Consider the following 18,240-nt stretch of genomic DNA (forward strand, 5'->3'; position numbering starts at 1 on the left):
ATAGTCATTTCCTGTTTCCTCTCAGCCTGCTGAGTGCTAGGCAAACACCATTTTACTTTCAGTCTCTTGGGCATTTGCCTGTTCTGAACATTTCCTGTAAATAGTGTCATACAATATGTGGTCTTTTGTGGCTGACTTATTTTCGTTCTCATAATGTTTTTAAGATTTGTCTATGTTATGTATCAAATTCATGCCAAATAATATCCCATGATAAAGTTACACCACATTTTATTTACCCGTTCATCAGTTGATGGGCATTTGGGTTCTTTCTAATTTAGGGATATTATTATGAATAATGTTGCTGTGAATATTTGTGGGCAGATTTTGTGTGAACATATGCTTTGATTTTTCTTGGACATAAACCTAGGAATGGAATTGCTGGGTCATATGGTAACTGTTTCATCTTTTAGGAACTGCCAAACTGTTTTTCAAAGTGATTATACCATTTTATATTCCCAGCAGCAGTATATCAGTGTTCTAATTTTTTCACATCTTTTCCATACTTGTTATTACTCTTTTTAATTCTAGCCATCCTACTGGGTATAAAGTGCTATCTCATTGTCATTTTGATTTGCATTTCCTTGATGGCTTATAATGATCTTTTCATATGTGGAGAAATATTTATTCAGATCCTTTTTCTCATTTTTAAATGGGTTATTTTTTATTGAGTTATAATAATATTTTATATATTCCACATACAAGACACATAATCTCATTTTAGGAATTGTCTTTTCATTTTCCTAATTATATCCTTTGAAGCACAGAAGTTTTAATGTTTTAGTTCATCTATTATTTCTTTTGTTGCTTATGCTTTTGGTGTTCTGTCTAAGAAACCATTGCCTAACATAAAGTAGGTATTGATCTGTGTGTCTGTCCTGATATCAGTTCCACACTGTTTTGATTGTGGTAGTTTTGAAGTAAGTTTCAAAGTAGAAGATATGTGAGTTTCCCAACTTTGTTCTTTTTAGGTTTTTTTACATGAATTATTGGATCATCTTGTCAGTTTCTACAAAGAAGTCTTATGGGATTTTTTAAGGATTAGGTTGAATCTGTAAATCAATTTGGGAACAGTTACTATATTGAAATTAAGTCTTATGACCCAGGAATATGGGATGTCTTTCCATTTAAGTCTTCTTTAGAGAACATACAGAAATACATTTGATTTTTATATGTTGATGTTGTATCCTGTAACTTTTATCATCTTGTTTATTACTCTAATATTTTTTGTAAAGTCAGATGCTTTTTAATCGCTCTGGCTAGAGCCTCTAATACAACATTGAACAGAAGTATTAAAAGCAGATTCTTGACTTCTTCTTGTTCTAGGGGGGTGGATTTAGTCTTTCACTATTGAAAATGATGTTTCTTGAGGGTTTTTCACAAAAGCCCTTTAACAGATTGAAGACATTCTATCCCTGTTGTTATTTTTGTTGTTGTTTTTAATCACAAAAGAGTGTTGAGGTTTGTTACATGCTTTTTCTGTATTGAGATAATCATGTACTTTACATTGTTTTTCTTTTATTCTACTCATCTGATATAGTAATTGATTTGGGGGGATTAAACCAACCTTCCTGAGATAAATCTCACTTGATCATAGTGTATAATCATTTGTATATTGTGCTGTATTTAATTGGTTTATATTTATCTGAGTATTTTTGTGTCTACATTAATAAGAGGAATTGTTTATAGTTCTCCTTTCCTGTGAGGTCTTTCCTCCTCCTCCTCCTCCTCTTTTTTTTTTTTTTTTTTGGTACTCGGGACAGATCCCAGGGGTGCTTAACCTCTGAATTATAAACCTAGATTATTATTTTGAGACAGGGTCTTGCTAAGTTGCTGAGGCTGGCCCGGAACTGTGATCCTCCTGCCTCAGCTTCCCAAGTTGCTGGGATTACAAGCATGTGCCACCACATCTAGCTTTTGTCTGATTTTATTGTTGTGGTAATATGGTCTTCACAGAGTCAGTTGAGAAGTTTTATAGGTTGGCTTTTCTTATTTTATTTCTTGATTTCTATAAGATATCTTTTGGGGAGGGGTAGTGGGGGTTGAACTCAGGGGCACTTGACCACTGAGCCACCTCCCATCCCTATTTTGTATTTTATTTAGTGCCTTGCTTTTGCTTAGGCTGGCTTTGAACTCAAAATTCTCCTGCCTCAGCCTCCTGAGCTGCTGGAATTCCAGGTGTGCTCCACTACTCCCGGCTTATAATATATCTTTATATATTAAAATTCTCACTTTGGGGTGGCCTTGAGTCCCTAAAGAATCTGGGGAGAAAGTGGGCTAGGTCTGTATAAACTCATTAGTACCCTTAAAAGACTGAGTGAAATCAAAGGCCTGATGGAAGAGACTGAGGTTGCTAGCAGGAGGATTAAATTTTGTATGAAGTTGAGCAGGTTATATTTTGAAAGCCAATGGAGGAGATTACTTGAGGGCAGCTTTCCTTTTTTAAATAGGAAGGTGAAGAGTTGAATAGCTGTGGTTGTGGGTGTTCAGACTAAATAGATTAAAGGTAGGTAGAGAGGGTCAGGAGTGATAGTTGAGGCAGTAGCTTCAGCCAATACCACAGCTAAAAGAATTGCTAGCAATGACCACACAGTCTCCTTTATGCATTTTTCCTCAACAGATAAAGAATCCCTTATCTTAAATGCTTAGGAAGTATTTTAGATTTGAGCTTTTTTAAAATTTTATTTTATAATATTTGCATTGATTTTAATCATTTGAATATCCCTAATTTGAAAATCCAAATTCTCCAAAATCCAAACTGTTTTGAGCACTTATATGAAACTTGAAAAGTTTTGAATTTTGGAGCATTACCAGTTTTGGACGTTTGGCTGAGGGATGCTTAAACTGTATGCCACTTTCCTTTTTAAATTGGCCTCCAGTTGCTCTCTTTTTGAGGTTGTCATGAACTTTCCTCTCTACTCAAGAGGTGAAAAGCAAGATAGCATGAAACTTTAAAATTCTGATTTGAAGTTGAACATATGCCTCACTAGGGTGTTTTGTCAGAGTCTAAGATCAGAAAAAGATCTACTTAGAGAGCCCTTAGTCAGGACATTATGACCATATTTTCATTTTTATCTTTCTGTATTATAGAGTGTCCAGATCCCTTCTAATTTTACTAAGAGGACCTTGCACGCCTCTTTAACAAAGCTACACACTCCATACTTTTCAATGATGAATATATGGGTTTAAATCATCTTTGTCTCATACCACCCCAATTGCTGGTATGTAAATTATATCTTTTTTTTTTTTTCTTTTGGTATTAGAGATTGAACCCTGGAGTACTTAACCACTGAGCCATGTTCCCAGTCCTTTTTATTTTTTATTTTTATTTTTTAATATTTTTAACTTTTATAGTTGTAGATGGACACAATACCTTTGTTTTACTTATTTTTATGTCATGTTAAAGATTGAACCCAGTGCCTCACACTTGCTAGGCAAGCACTCTACCACTGAGCCACAACCCCAGCTCCCTTGTTTATTTTTTTGAGACAAGGCCTTGCTAAGTTGCTGAGGTGGACCTCAAACTTGTGATCCTCATACTTTAGCCTACTGAGTCGCTAGGATTCCAAGCATGCACCACCACACCCAGTGAAATTACATGTTTTGATGGTATCATTCACATTTCACAGTATTAAAAATGATGCTTATCCCCCCCCCCCTTTTTTTTTGTTGTTGTTGTACTAGGGCCTGAACCTAGGGCCTTGCACATGCTAGGCAAGTGCTCTACTACTGAGCCACATCCCTAGCCAGAGTTGGTTTTTGGGCTGGAGGGTGTGGCTCAATAGTATAGCACTTGCTTCACATAACTGATACTCAGAAAGGGCTTTCTTACCTTGGCAAAGGGGATGATATCTGAGAAATTATGTCATTTCTGATTTTAACATTTTGAAAATGACATCAGAGAACAAATACTCTCCTGTCCTTTAACTCTGGCCTCTGCTGCTTTTTGCCATGAGAATGTTGTTTTTTGCTGATGCAGAATTGACCCAGGTGTCTGTTAAGAAGCGCCTCATAGCCTCTACTACCAGCATCTGCTGCTATTTGCTGCTACTAGCAGCTCGTAGCTTTGGACAGTGCTGGAATCTGGACTTAAGAAGCTTCTCACAAATTCATCTCAACAGACATTTATCCAGAGCCTTTTTAGTTTGAGGCAGTTTGTAGGTATTTTAGGAGATCCAAAGGTAAATAAGACAAAGCCCCTTCTAACCAGGAGGTATAGGGTGAGAATTCTAGAAGCATAAATAACTTAATATAGGAGGGACTCTGCTAAGTGCTTCAGTGAAGATCAAAAGCAGGACATACACACAAAACTGCTGAGAGGCTCAGGGTAGATCTGGCAGTTGTTTAGGGATTAGAGGTCAGTTTTATACTGTGAGCTGAATAATTGAGTTGACTTTAAACTGTTTGCCCTCTCCTCTGTTTGTTTCTTGGTTGCTCTTATAAAATGGGTTGCAGTGGTCTCTGCTCCTTGGAAGTGTTTATCTTTGAAGCAGATTTTAAAATTCTAAGAATCAGTAGTTAAATCATCACTGCAGGCAAAAGAAATAGGGAGAGCTAGTAGGTTGAATGGGTAATTTGCTTCTGGACACTCATATAATTAGGAAAATGGAAAGCAAGAGGGCCGAGAAGAAGGGCTCTTAACTGAACTCTTCTAGACCCTCTCTCCTCTCCTTCCATCCTCCAGTACCATTAATGACTGACCTGCCCTCTGCTAGAACACATGCAGATTGCCTCTTTGGTCAGGCATCTTGCTTGCTCTTTCTGGTGCCTTGATTCTAGTTCTTAGCCGTAACCAGCTCTGTACCTTCCACCTGCTGAGTAAAGGCTAGGCCACCCCTCCTGGCAGCTCCAGCTCCATGACCTAGCCCCAGGTCACTTTTCCAGGCATGTCTTTCTTTCCTCTGTGGCTGTCCATCTCCCACGTAGATCATCATTTCAGCTGCTTTGGAATCCCATGCAGCCTCGTGACAGCCCGTTCAAGTTCTGCTGGTATTTACTTACTTGTACATGTTTTCTTGTGTACCGTGATTATGTTTGAAGGTCTGTTGTCCTACTTTTTTTTTGTCCCCCCTCCCTTTCTATAACTAGTTCCTTCTTCAAAGCAAGCACTCAGTAATTAAGTATTAAAGGAAAGAATGTCATTCTCAATATTGCTTTTATTCCAGGCTATTTATTTATAGCCTAGAAAGAGAGACTTTGGGTCATTAAGCAGGGTAATGGTCATCAGAGGTCTAAACAGCTAGTGAGTGTCTTGTTTAATCTGATTTGGGGTCAGCTAGAATTTACAGAAAGGCACAAAGACTTAAAATTAATAAATAAATTTTGATAGCCTGTCTGCCTATCAAAACCATAAAATAATTAATTTTTATGATGGTATCCTTTTAAGCAAATATGCTATCCATAATTTTAAAAAGTGTCACTGTTGAAACCACATGAATCTCATTTGTATAGTTATATTTAACTCATGCAAATTGTGATGAAATATCACCACCAAAAGAGTTACTGCAGGATTAGGCATTTGATGGCATTCAAGATATTCATGCATTTTCAGTAAGACCTTTGGGAAGGAGGAGCCAGGAGAGTGGTAGGGGAAACTTAAGAAAACTTAAGCAGCCTTGGTTTGGGTTTTGTTTCAAATTGGTAGAGTCATTACCAGATAAAACATATGAAAATCTATTGGGCCAACAGAGAGGTTTATTAGGACTGTTGATTGATGTCTGTATATTTAAGGCTATAACAGTTATAGGTGTCATCCCTTGATATTCATGAGGGATTTGTTCCAGCTTTCACACCCACTGTGGGTGCCAGAAATCCATTGGTTCAAGTCCTTTCTATAAAATGGCATAGTATTGGTACGTAACCTTGGATGTACATCCTCCTTTAAATCATCTCTGAATTATTTTTAATACCTAATATAATACAAATGCTATGTAAATAGTACTTAATACTCTAATATTTATGGGGTAATGAGAAGAGATGCAGTTTTGGGAGGATTATTTTCAGTTTGTTGTTGGTGGAATTTACAGATGCAGAACTCATAGATAGAGGGCTGGCTGTATATTATCTATACATAAGTATCTTGCATTAAAATACAATAAGAAATGCATTTAGTATAAATAAATCCCACCAGTGGATTTACTCATTTAAACATTTCTAGTTATATCTCAAGAGATCCTTCATGTGGGACTCAAAGTGCAGAAGGGCTGTGACTTCTCCCCATATGTGTCTAGATAAATGCACTGAGCAGAAGTTCCTGAATTGGGTAGAAGGTTCCACTCACTGACTTCCAAGGTCCCTTGTGGCTCTACCTTACCAGTCATGCTGGACGACTAAAATTCAAGGAGAGAAAATGTTGTCTGTACACTCACTCCAGCAGTCACCCTGGAACTTGGCCCATGCCAAGATGGCTTTCCATGGAGTAAATGACACCTTGTAGGGCTTACTGTTACAGAGAACTCCTGAAGATCTTAGAAAAAAATGGGTGTTTATTGCTCAGCAGACATCTCATCTTGAAGCTTGCTAGTGTGTATAAACTGTGTGGTTAAACAAAGTACAAACAATGGAAGAAAGAACAAAAGATTTGCCTCTGCTTTGAGAACTAGCTGCTCAGTGTCCGTTTTTTTTCAGATAAACCAGTGGGTTAGGAATTGTCTTGTAGAAGAATAAACTAAAGTAGGATTTAATCACCATTTTGGTTTGTGGCTTTTTTTCCAGAGTTTAATCATAATGTACATGTTAGAAAAACATGTTGGGTATGGGCAAATTATTTAATGAATGGCAGACTCATTATTGAATCAACCTGTTTAGAACTGTGACCTTGTATTTTAACAAATTGAATAACAGTCTAAGATTGTGGTTATTAAGATCCTAGACACAGGGTTTTTTCCTCCAGAAATGTTTATCAAAGAAATCAAGGTGAACCTTAGCCTGTCTGACATCACTTACTCACTTCTCAAGCAGCTCTTACTCTTGGACTAGATATCTTATTATTCTTCCATAGATAGAGTAGAAGACAGTCCAAATGTGGTTTGTCCCCTCAACCCTCAGCCTCTTGCCAGGGTTTCTTGTTTTTATATTAACTGGATTTTGCTGTGTAATACTTTGAACTATTAGGACGAAAATAAAATTTCTACTACAGAAAACACATTTTCATTTTGCTGGCTAATGAAAAAGAATTACTGTAATTTTTTTCTTTTTAAAAACTCCCTGTTTCTTTTTTTCCCTTTTAAAATTATTTTTAGAGATACATGAGTATATATTTTTAATTTGTTCTTTTTAGATATATACAGAGTATAACTTCCCATTCTTGTGGTTGTTCATGATGTGGAGCCTGTTTCTCTTTTAGGACAGTACATTGTTAGGTTTTTTGAAATTAGCAAGAGGACTTAGTGGTTCTGTCATCTTAATGTTAAAGACTGCCCCCATTTCTTGATGCTTTTAGAGTTCAGGTGCATTTAATAGAGTATAAAATCTCAGTACTGAGTAGCTTCTAAACAATTTTAAACAAACAAACAAACAACATTTTATATTTTACTGTGGAACTTTTTAGTTATTCTTGGCTGGTGGAGTGGCAGCAGAAAATAAAATGTCCCTTAATGTCTAGTGTTTACTTGGTAAGAATAAGAAAAAATTGTCAATGGACCTGTTACTTTTTTATTTTTGTTGTTGGGCTGGGAATGGAACCCAGGGCCTTGTGCATGATAGGCAAGCCCTCTTCCACTGGGCTACATCCCCAGCCCGAGTGCTAACCCTTTACATCTTATGGGAATGGAGGTGGAGTAGTGGATCCCAGTATCTGTAGAATGGGCAGGACTGGGTGGAGAGAGGGAGCAGGGAAAGGAGCGAGCCTGGTGTGTGGTGTGTGTGCAGGGTACAGAGTGGAGGTTGATCAATAGGTTGGTCTACTGTTGAAAGACCTGGGTGCAGTGGGACTGGTAGAGAAGGGCTTGACAGCCAGATAGGTTTAGACATGATGGTCAGCTATAGAATTTGGGGAGAAGATGAAGGTTAGGGTCAGAGATACTTCTGCTCAGGAGCTGCCTCTGTGTGCTGTGCTTGGCTCTGGTGCTGTCACTGTTCCTTCTGTCCCCTCCTCTTGTACTTCCCCCGTCCCATGTTTTCTCTTTCAGCATTTACTTGGGTATTGATACATTTAACTTCAGACAACACCATTTCTCAGCCTCTAGGCAGAATTAGGTTTGTTACCACTACTTCACAGATGGACTGTCAGTTACCCCAGTGACTTTATGTGACTGAAAGATTGCTCTGTCCCCATCTGACCTGAATATGCAGTATGATCCTGGCCTACCACCTCTTTCTTGCAGCTCGCTCTACTGGCTGGAGGATAATTGCGTTGACCTCCATTTCCTCTGCCTCTCTGGCCAGCCTTCTCCCTTTCTGGCTTCCTTCTGCTTCCTTCGCCTCTCAACCTTGACAGCCTCCTGGCTCAATCTGGGACCCCCTTTTTTGCAGCTGCATTTTCTCCCCCAGTTGTGCCATCTAGTTTATTGCCCAAGTTCTGTCTAAACACTGGCTTCTACTGAATAGCCTACCAGTTTTGTCTTCATGGAACCATGAAGAGTAGGTTAACACACCCAGCTCTTCACTGGCTCACGCCACATGGAAGCTTTGTGGGCACTTCAGAATGGCTAACATAAACCTCCTTTGTGTTTCCATGGGATGTTGCACTTTGGTCTTCCTCTGTACAGTAGCTCACCATTTTTCCCAAGCCACTACAGCTGAACTCTAGGCTTTGACCTTCATTGTTTTTAGCTTCTTGATCTTGACTAGTAACCATCCTTTTCAGCTGTGTATCCAAAATGTACCCCGTATCTAACTATACTTGTATTCCTTCACTGTCACCTCCCCAGCAAGGCAACTCCATGTCTCCTTGGGACTGTAGTACTCCCTCTAGCATTTCTCTTTCCTGTACTGCAACCAGGGAGGCCTTTTTTTTTTTTTTAATATTTTTTAGTTGTTGATGGATCTTTATTTATTTATTTTTAACTTATTTGTATGTGGTGCTGAGAATCGAACCCAGTGCCCCATACATGCTAGGCAAGCATGCCACCACTGAGCCACAACCCCAGCTCACCAGGGAGGCCTTCTGAAAACCTAAATCAGATTATGGCGTGTCCCTGCTCACCAAAGACACAGTGGAAGAAGCATGTTAGTGTTGAGAGGTGGAGGCTATATTGGGTTTGCTGAGAGGCAGAAGGAATTTTCCCATTGGCCATCTTCCTGGTTGCTTCATCCTGATACCTCAGGAGAAACTAACAGCCTGTGAGATGTGACTTAATCATATAATTAACACATAAATGAAGTGTGATCCATGTACTGAGGGGAAGATATTAATTTTGAGAATGAACACCAGATAGGAATTCATAGAGAAGATAATCTTTTCTCAAGGTCTTTAAGGATGAATAGATTTTCAGTGTGGCTAGGTATGCAAGGTAGATAATGGAAAGTTGTACGATGCCAGAGAGCCCGGCCTGAAAAGAGGCATCAAATATTTTAGGAGATGCCTTCTCCAAAGAGTAGGAGACAGTTTGGAGCAGGAGCCCAACTCATAGGTGGGCAAGGATAATAGTGGTTGTGAGGTAGTAAAGATGGGTTGGTTTGTTGTGAAGGATTTTACCTACTGGGTTGAGTTGAGTTTCCGTGTGGAAAGCTATCTTGAGAACATGGAATCAAAACAGACTTTCCAGTGGTCAGTTCCAACTCTCACTAGAATGCACTCTCCTTTCTTTATCCACCTGATAGTAGTACAGAGATACTCCAGTTGTTCAATGCCATGTGACTTCTCTGCATGCCCTGAGTCTGGTTTCCAGGGGAAACAAGCATAGATTAGATACCCTGAACCACATAGTATGAAAGACTGCCTTCCCCACTGCCCATGTCTTTGGCTAGGATGGTGGTTATTTGTGCTGACTGAGTAATAAGGCAGGGTGTTCTATTACTGAAAGACCCTCATGTTGATTCTCATGTTTCCTTTTTTAGAAGAGAGGTAGGGAAAGGAAGTGTGCTGCTTTCAGTGATCTTTTAAATTCTCATTGTAGGATTAATCACAATGAACGGTTGGAATTTCTGGGTGATGCTGTTGTTGAGTTCCTGACCAGGTAAGTAGGCTTTTTTACAGTTCCCCAGTAATTACATTTTGTAGGTAACATACTTATTACATTACCTTCTTTGTAATTAGCTAAATAACGCATTGAAGCCCCTTGAATTTTGTCTCTTCTGTGGAGCTTAAAAGCTGCATGTCGGTGGCTCTTGCCCTGACAACTAACACTTGCTGCTGCTGTAATGAGTGAGATTACAAGATGGAAGGCCGGGTCTGTGTCCTGTCAAGCATATGTTAAAAGTTGCTTACAGCCGTCGGAGATCAGCTGGTCTTGGTCTAGATGCTTCAGAGCTTATATTCAATTTGAAAAGAAAAGGATGATATTTTAAAATGTCATTTCATCTTCCAGGATTTGTCTTTGATCCCTTTTTCACTCTTTCTGATCTCAAGGGAAGTAAAGCTTACAAGTAATTTTAATGACTAGATTTTGTGTGTGTGTGTGTGTGTGTGTGTGTGTGTGTGTGTGTGTGTGTGTTTTCAGACATGTTTTAGGATCCTTAATTTAAAGATAGGGGTATGAAAGTGTGTGTCGTTTTTTCATACTCACATAATCTTTTTCTTTTTCTCTAAATATTATTTTAGTTGCAGATGGACACAATATCTTTATTTATTTATTTTTATGTGGTGCTGATGATTGAACCCAGTGTATCACACCTGTGAGGCAGATGTTCTACCACTGAGCTATAGCCCCTGCCCCACATAATCTGTCTTTTAAAGGGAGGAGACACATTCTTCTCTTGGAACTATTTTGAGCTATTTTTATTCTCTTTGGGTCATTTCTTTTCACAGGAAGGACACAATGAGGAAAAAGGAGGACTTCCTAATCCTCTAAGACTAACCGTGCTTAGCCATCCTAATCCGCAGTTCTTGTCCAATGCGGGGCAGTATAGGAGGGGCTCACTGTAGTCCTGGCCTGGCTAGTTTTCTGTGTGGCCTTCTACCCAGGTCTCACACTTTTCTGGTTGGCTTCCCTAGGCTCATCCTGACAACAGAGCTAGCTCTGTGTGCCACTCCCAATTCTGCCCCTGCCCTTGTCTGTGCTTCGGAAGGCTCTGCCACTGTATGCCCTGCTCAGGGCTTTCCAGGATTCTCTTCAGAGACCACCTGTAACACCCAGCTGGGGAGATACATTTGTTTCCAGAGTTTCAGTAACTCTTGAGGGGAGGGGTACCGGGGATTGAACCCTGGGGTGCTTAATCACTAAGTAACTTTATTTTTTATTTTTTTGTGGTACTAGATATTGAACTGGGTCTCATGCATAGTAATAAGCTAATGTTCTACTGCTGAACCACATCCCCAGTCCCCAATTTCAGATATGTTTGCTCTTAATAGACATAAAACTGTAACAGTTTGTTTAGTTCTTGGTCATCATCAGATTTCAGAGATATCTTTTAATAGAAATAAATGTGGAAATAGGAGTGAATGGTGTCTTATGGGTTCCAGCACCTTCTTTGTTGCTATTTAATGTCCACAGACTTTCAGACCCTTTAGTTCAGTTCATCTGGTATCTGTTGCACAGATATTGTGTGCTAGCCCTATTTCTGTTTGCCATAGACAGAATTATGTGGTGCATATTAATTTATTTATTTTTTATGTTTTTTGCAGTGTCCATTTGTACTATTTATTTCCCAGTCTGGAAGAAGGAGGATTAGCAACCTATCGGACTGCCATTGTTCAGAATCAGCATCTTGCCATGCTAGCAAAGGTATGGAAACATTTGAAGCATTTGTACTTAAGTTCTTAGTTCATGCATTTGAATGAGTAACTCTTTAGAGTATATTAAGGATGTAATATTTTACAGACCAGAAGTATATTTTGTTTGGGTTTTAAGAATTCAGCTTTATTAGTTCTATTACCTTTGTGAATTTCATCAGCCACTAATGAACTCCACAGTGAGGTACCTTGAAAACTGATAAGGAAAAATTGACAGCTGTGAATGAACAGGGTAAAACATTTGGGGAAAAGGAACATGGGAATAAAGCAAAAGAAGCGAAATACTTTGTTTTTGTTCCTTTATGTAGTATTTCTGTATTAAATTTGTTAATAATTTTATGTTAACATGCAGAATCACAACTTTGAATGGAATACTTCAGTTTACATTCACAGTGGGTACTTTATAGATCTTTGGGAATCCCCCAAATCTGAAATCCCATTAATTAATATTTAAATAGCACAAATGGACACTGCAAAAAAACATAAAAAATAAACAAATCCCCCAAATCTGAAATCCCATTAATTAAAATTTAGGGTTTAGGTTGTCTGGCTTGCCTCATTGACAGCTGAGTGACTAACATGACCTATTTGTAATTCGGATTCCTGCTAGGAATTTTACTTACATGGTGTGATTTGCTGTTTTCCTCTCCAAGCAGTGTTTATAGGAAATCATAACAGATAAGAACATGGGGGGCTGGGGTTGTAGCTCAGTGGTAGAGTGGTTGCCTAACATGTGCAAGACCCTGGGTTCGATCCCCAGCACTATGTAAAAAACTAAATAAACAAAATAAAGGTATTGTGTGCATCTACAACTAAAAATATTTTTTAAATAAATAAATAAGAACATGGGCACTTTTGCTGACCCATGGGGGTTCCAGTCCACTCCCCTCATCTTGCCAACAGGGTGGGCTATGGTCCAGATATTCTCTACTCCAAGCCTCTGCTTTCCTATCTATGAAGTGGAAATGGCATTAGTCTCTGCCACACAGGCTGGTTATGAGAATTAGATGAGTTTTTATGATTCTGTTTATAAAGTGCTTGGCATGATGATTGTTCATAGTAAGCACACAGAAGATGTAAATGACTTTTCTGGAGCTAGTTATTTTTATTGCTGTTACAACTGTTCTCATGATACATTTTTTTATTCTTGTAGACCTTTGGGTTTGTGCAATAGTAGGCAGAGCTGTGACTCTTAAATCCTCAAATACCAAGAATTCACTGGAAAAGCTTCTATGAGTATTCTTTGTTTTGTTTTTTTTTTTTTTAGCTTAAGTAATTTCCCCTTTCATTTCGATATAAAAGTTGGGAATTTGACAGAAAAGGCTACACAAAACCTGCCCTAATTTTACGACTGCTTTCTTGATTTGATATTTCCAAAGCATTAAATTATTTTCAAAATGTGGTTCGTTTTAGCCCGTGATTTTTGTGCTAGCAAGAATGCATGGTTTTATTTTATTTAATCCCATCATCGTCACAGTTGCAATGGCAGACTTTGAGCCAGCAGCTTTGGTGGCATTTGAGAATGTAAATAGGGATGTCTTAATGAAAAAGTGTAGGCAACAAGATAAGTAGCCTCCCAATGAATGAAATTTCACAATGCCATGTACGACTGCTTTAAATGCAGTTGGAAGTACATATTAACAAGTAGATTGTCTTGCCCCCCATTAAAGTTTTCTTTTTCTATTTTAGGATGTAATGGAATTGCATAATTATTCAAACACATGTAGGAATGACAGTAGGACGGATATTTTTGAAGGGTGGCAAATTGTCATAGGACAAAAGCAGAAGTTATTTCATAACACGTTGGGTACAGTACAGAGCCATGAGTAGTGCAGGGTGGCCAGTTTCCCTTTTCAGGGATTTATATTCTTCCTCCACCAAACCCAAGTCTTGACATTTCCACACCTCTGGGCTCTAGCAGAACACACTGGTGATCCCACCTTCTTCTCTAGACCAGTGGTCCTTAACGATTTGGGAGTTGTAGAATTAGAAGCTTACTGACCTCTTGAGAGTCTAATGTAAGCCTGAGATCAGCTTTTCAGACGCTGAACATTTTGACACACACAATAGCACACCACTCCTTGCTTTTGTTCTTTTTCTTTTAGTGGTAGGGATTGAATCACCAGGAACCAGCATGTATAAGTATGCTAAGCACACACTCTACCACTGAGCTACACTCCCGGCCTATATATTCTCTTTTTAAAAGTTCTACCAATGCCTACATGGAAAAATAAGGATAATAGAGTAGGGACTCTGGGAAGCTGGAAAATTCACAGCACTCCAGAATAGTTGTTTTATAAGATGAAATGAGGTTTGCAGTCTGTTCTCAAGCAGGGCTCCAGAGATAACAAACAATTGGATTTTCCCAGTCAAGTTGTGAAACAGATGAAATTTACATATTTTAGTATAAATTTCTGCACTTTGGGATCAATTTTTTTAAAAAGGTGTTTCTGCTGTTACGTTTGTGATAGTGAAAACTCTCATTCGAGGATGCTTTATACTTTGAATTCCCAGCAAAACAAAATATTGATAGCATAATATGCCTCTTTTTGTTGTCTGTCATTTTCCATTATAAATGTATTTGTATATTTAATATACATCTGGAGACACACAAAATCTGAGTGTCTTATTTTAGGACTGATGAATCTCATATTGTCCTAGGTTTGTTCATTGACTTGCAACTTGTTCCATACTATGTGGCATGTTATTGCTTAGTAAGTATTTATAGAATTGAATTACATGGTAATGGAAAGCGATTTATTGCATGTCTCTGAAATGTTTGTATCATTCTCCTTTTATGAAAAGTATTATCATTTCATTCTCAGGAGTTTTATAAAAATATTCATCTATGTCTAGTTCTAAAAGGACTTATATTTAATTGAATGTTAGGATATGATCTAAGTAGCTTTAGAAATAAAAAGAAAACATAAGTTAGACAGTATAATGAATCCAGAGGTAAAGTTAGTATACAGTGATGTATTCTTAAGTTCTATAGCTAGTGTGGGGCTACAAATTTGGCTTTAAACTTTTCTGAGTCCAAATAAAAAAAGAAATACAAATCCACTGAAAAAATATTCCTAGATCCCTTAAGATAATTCATTGCTCAAAAGGTCTCTCTCAACCATAGAGAAATTTCATAAAGGGGCACAAGTACAAAGATAGAGGGCCTTCAGATCCTTGCCTTGGATTTAGAGTGATAAGATCTGATCAGTTCAGAACGCTAAGTGCACTGTTGGAGTTTGGGTAAAAGTTGAGTTAGTCTGAACTGAATCACGTATAAAGGCCTCCTGATGGATGGTGGACTAAGCTCTCTTAATGTACTGACATATGACCAGTGGATTGTAGCCAGCGGCCCTCTCCCCAGGAGATGCTGAGTTATTATAGTTAGGATTTTGGCAAACTCTCTCCGAACTTACTGTCATTTTGAATTTCATAGAAACTTGAACTGGATCGATTTATGCTATATGCTCATGGACCGGACCTGTGCAGAGAATCGGACCTCCGACATGCAATGGCTAATTGTTTTGAAGCCTTGATAGGTAATATCCCTTTAAAATTGTCTTTCCTTCTTGCATGTCTGATCTATCTGAAGAGCACATAAAACTCAAGTGTGGAAACTTGGGATAGAATTACTTGTTCCCAAAGCACTTGAGATCCTTAGTACAATGCCTGCTACTTGTCTCCTAGAATTTTTAGTTCCTCTGAAGCTTTTTTTTTTCCCCCCTTCTTGGTTCCTGTGAGTATCTGATGTTGTATAGATGTTTAGTATTTCTGGAATTGAAGTGAATTAAAATGGAGATGGATTACTTTCCAGATTTAATTTATCTCATACAAAAACAAATTGGGTTTCTTCAGTTGCCTCAGTGTTGATTTTGACCACATTTTGAATTACTTGCAAGATTTTCTAATTTAAACATCTTGAAAATACCACATTTTAAAAATCCTGGGTTTGAGTCTATAGAACTAATATTTGTTCAAGTGAAGCAAGATTGATGTAGACTCCAAACTGCTCACTCAGGTTCTTTATAACTAACGCTGCTTTTTGTTTGTAACCAGAATAGTTAGCTGTTGGTACAGGAAAGTTATGAAGAGTTAATTAGCTGATGATTACAAGTATGCTTTACAATGAATGTTGTAGTAGATTGACAATTTTTCACTTTTTTATAAAGTACATTTTCTTTTCAAAGGCCTTTGTACGTTTTTATCATTTTTGCCCTCATCCTTTGAAAATGAATATAAAAGCTTCCCATTATAGTTTCATGATGATGATAGTAGCAAGACAGTGTTTAATAATTATCCTCAGTCTTTCACAGGTATGTCTATTTTTCACAAATAGGTCTATTTTCAGAGAGTTTATCACATGAAATTAATGTGCTCTGTACATAGAATATTTTTGACAGTTAGTGTACTGTTGGCTCCAGAGCCAAGCAGACGTGACTCAGTTCCCTGTTCAGTTATAAGATCTGTGTCTCTGGTAAGTTATCCTGTCTCTTTGATCTTCAGCTTCCCCATCTGAGAGATGGAGATAGTGTCACTCACTTATAGAGTTCTTGAAAGGATATAGTCCTGACAGCATTCAATCCAGAACAGAGTTCTACTTAATTAAGCTCTTCCCCAAATCACAAAATATGAGCCTAAATTATATAAATCTATTCTAATGCCTTGCTCCTGAGACAACCTATGAAGGTGAAGATAAGAATGTGGAAATGGGACAGGGGGTCAGCTCATTGGTATAGCTCTTGTCTAGCATGTGCAAGGCCCTGAGTTTGATCCTTAGCACCACAAGTAAATAACTACTACTCCTGTTGCAATCATTATTCCTACAACTATTAATAAATAATAAATGTATTTAGTTATCAAGAATCCTGGTAACTAAGTATTATAACACCATACATGGAAAAGTAACCTTTCTAAAGATAGATGTAAAAATTTGACTTGAAGAAAACATGACTAGGATGGGGGTATAGCTTAGTGGTAGAGCACTTATCTAGCATACACAAGGCCCTGGGTTCAAAAAAAGAAAACGTGATCATCCTACTCTAAAGTTAGTTAATATCAAGTAAAAATGTTATCATAGTGCTTCCTGTTATAATTAGTGCTAAATGTATACATATACATTTCAAATTAAAAGTTATCCTTATTTTTATTTCCAGAAGCCTTCATTGGTCCAGACTCTGGATTTGTTTATCTGGCTTTTTCTTAGATGCCAGTGTATATTTGGTAAATACAGAAAGTGAAATGACATACTCTTTAGTAGAGTTGAGTCCGGTGTTTGTGTCTCAAGCTCTTAGTACAGCTTTGACTCATGCCCTTCGTTATAGTTCATATTTGACCTCTGCTACTTACAATGTTAGATTTTAATTTTAGTGAATTAAATTTTGTATTTCAGCATAGCTAAAAGAGGGAAAATGTTACCTTTAAACAAATGCTTTTGAACACTTCAATTTTTTTCTGAGTGGTTTTGGCTTGCCTTTTTGCTGTTTGTAGAGATATATAATTTTCTCTGCATATTAATGCAGCCTTCCTTCTGACATTCTCTTCCTTTTATCCAGGAGCTGTTTACTTGGAGGGAAGCCTGGAGGAAGCCAAACAGTTATTTGGACGCTTACTCTTTAATGATCCGGTATTTATCCTGAATTGTTTTTGTTTTTTTCTTTTATATATCATTACAGAAGAATTTATTGCAACGGGTTTTTGAATTTTGAAGAGACTAACAGAAACAAAATACCCAAATCTACCATAGGTATTAGATATGAAGTATATCAGAACAGCTTATTCAGCTGTAGTGGATGGGGAAGTTCCCAAGGCATTCACTCCAGGGGTTTTCTTTGACCTGAGCCATCTTTTCTTGCCTGCCGTCAATTATAAATTGAATATGAATACAAATGTAATAGCACTTAGCTTCATTTCGTAGTTTCTTTAAGTTAATTATGATTTTGTGTTGTATAATCACTGGGTACCTACCACATGGAGATTAGTTATAGCCTTTTGGCTTTTGTGTTTCTGATTTATTTTTAATGTAAATTATGTAGACTAGACAAATGTATTTTAGAAAGTCAGTTCATAGAGAGTTTCTGAGAGGCCTATGAATAAAGAGTATGGATGTTAGTTTTTCCCCCAAGCAAATTATAGTTTAAAGAAAAAAGATAGATTCTAAAATAGTTTCTGTTGTTACTAAAGTATTATGCCATTAATATTGCCAGAGATACCTTTTTAATCTTGCATGTAATAGAGCATACTGGATGCTTTTTGTACCCAAACAAGTCAATTTAACATTTAAAGGGAGAGGCAACTTTGTATTCCAAATTGAAATGTCATCATAATTGAATGAAATAGCCCTGGTGGAGTAATAAAGAACACAGGAAGCCAGTGTTTTAAGCCTTTGTGAAACCTTCAACTTAAGTGGCTGT

At 37.6% G+C, this 18,240-nt stretch overlaps 1 protein-coding gene across 4 annotated transcripts in view; it reads left to right on the forward strand.

Moving 5' to 3' along the window:
* Drosha (drosha ribonuclease III) overlaps positions 1-18,240 on the forward strand; it is a 123,025-nt gene that overhangs the window by 78,430 nt on the left and 26,355 nt on the right. For all 4 annotated transcript variants that reach the window (XM_026390143.2, XM_026390144.2, XM_026390146.2 and 1 more), the window contains 4 exons: positions 10,056-10,115; positions 11,723-11,822; positions 15,267-15,369; positions 17,383-17,453. In XM_026390143.2, the coding sequence (XP_026245928.1) occupies positions 10,056-10,115; positions 11,723-11,822; positions 15,267-15,369; positions 17,383-17,453 (334 nt within the window). The remainder of the gene's footprint in view (positions 1-10,055; positions 10,116-11,722; positions 11,823-15,266; positions 15,370-17,382; positions 17,454-18,240) is intronic.

The sequence above is a fragment of the Urocitellus parryii genome, chromosome 1 (genome assembly GCF_045843805.1).
Source record: "Urocitellus parryii isolate mUroPar1 chromosome 1, mUroPar1.hap1, whole genome shotgun sequence".
NCBI lineage: Eukaryota > Metazoa > Chordata > Mammalia > Rodentia > Sciuridae > Urocitellus > Urocitellus parryii.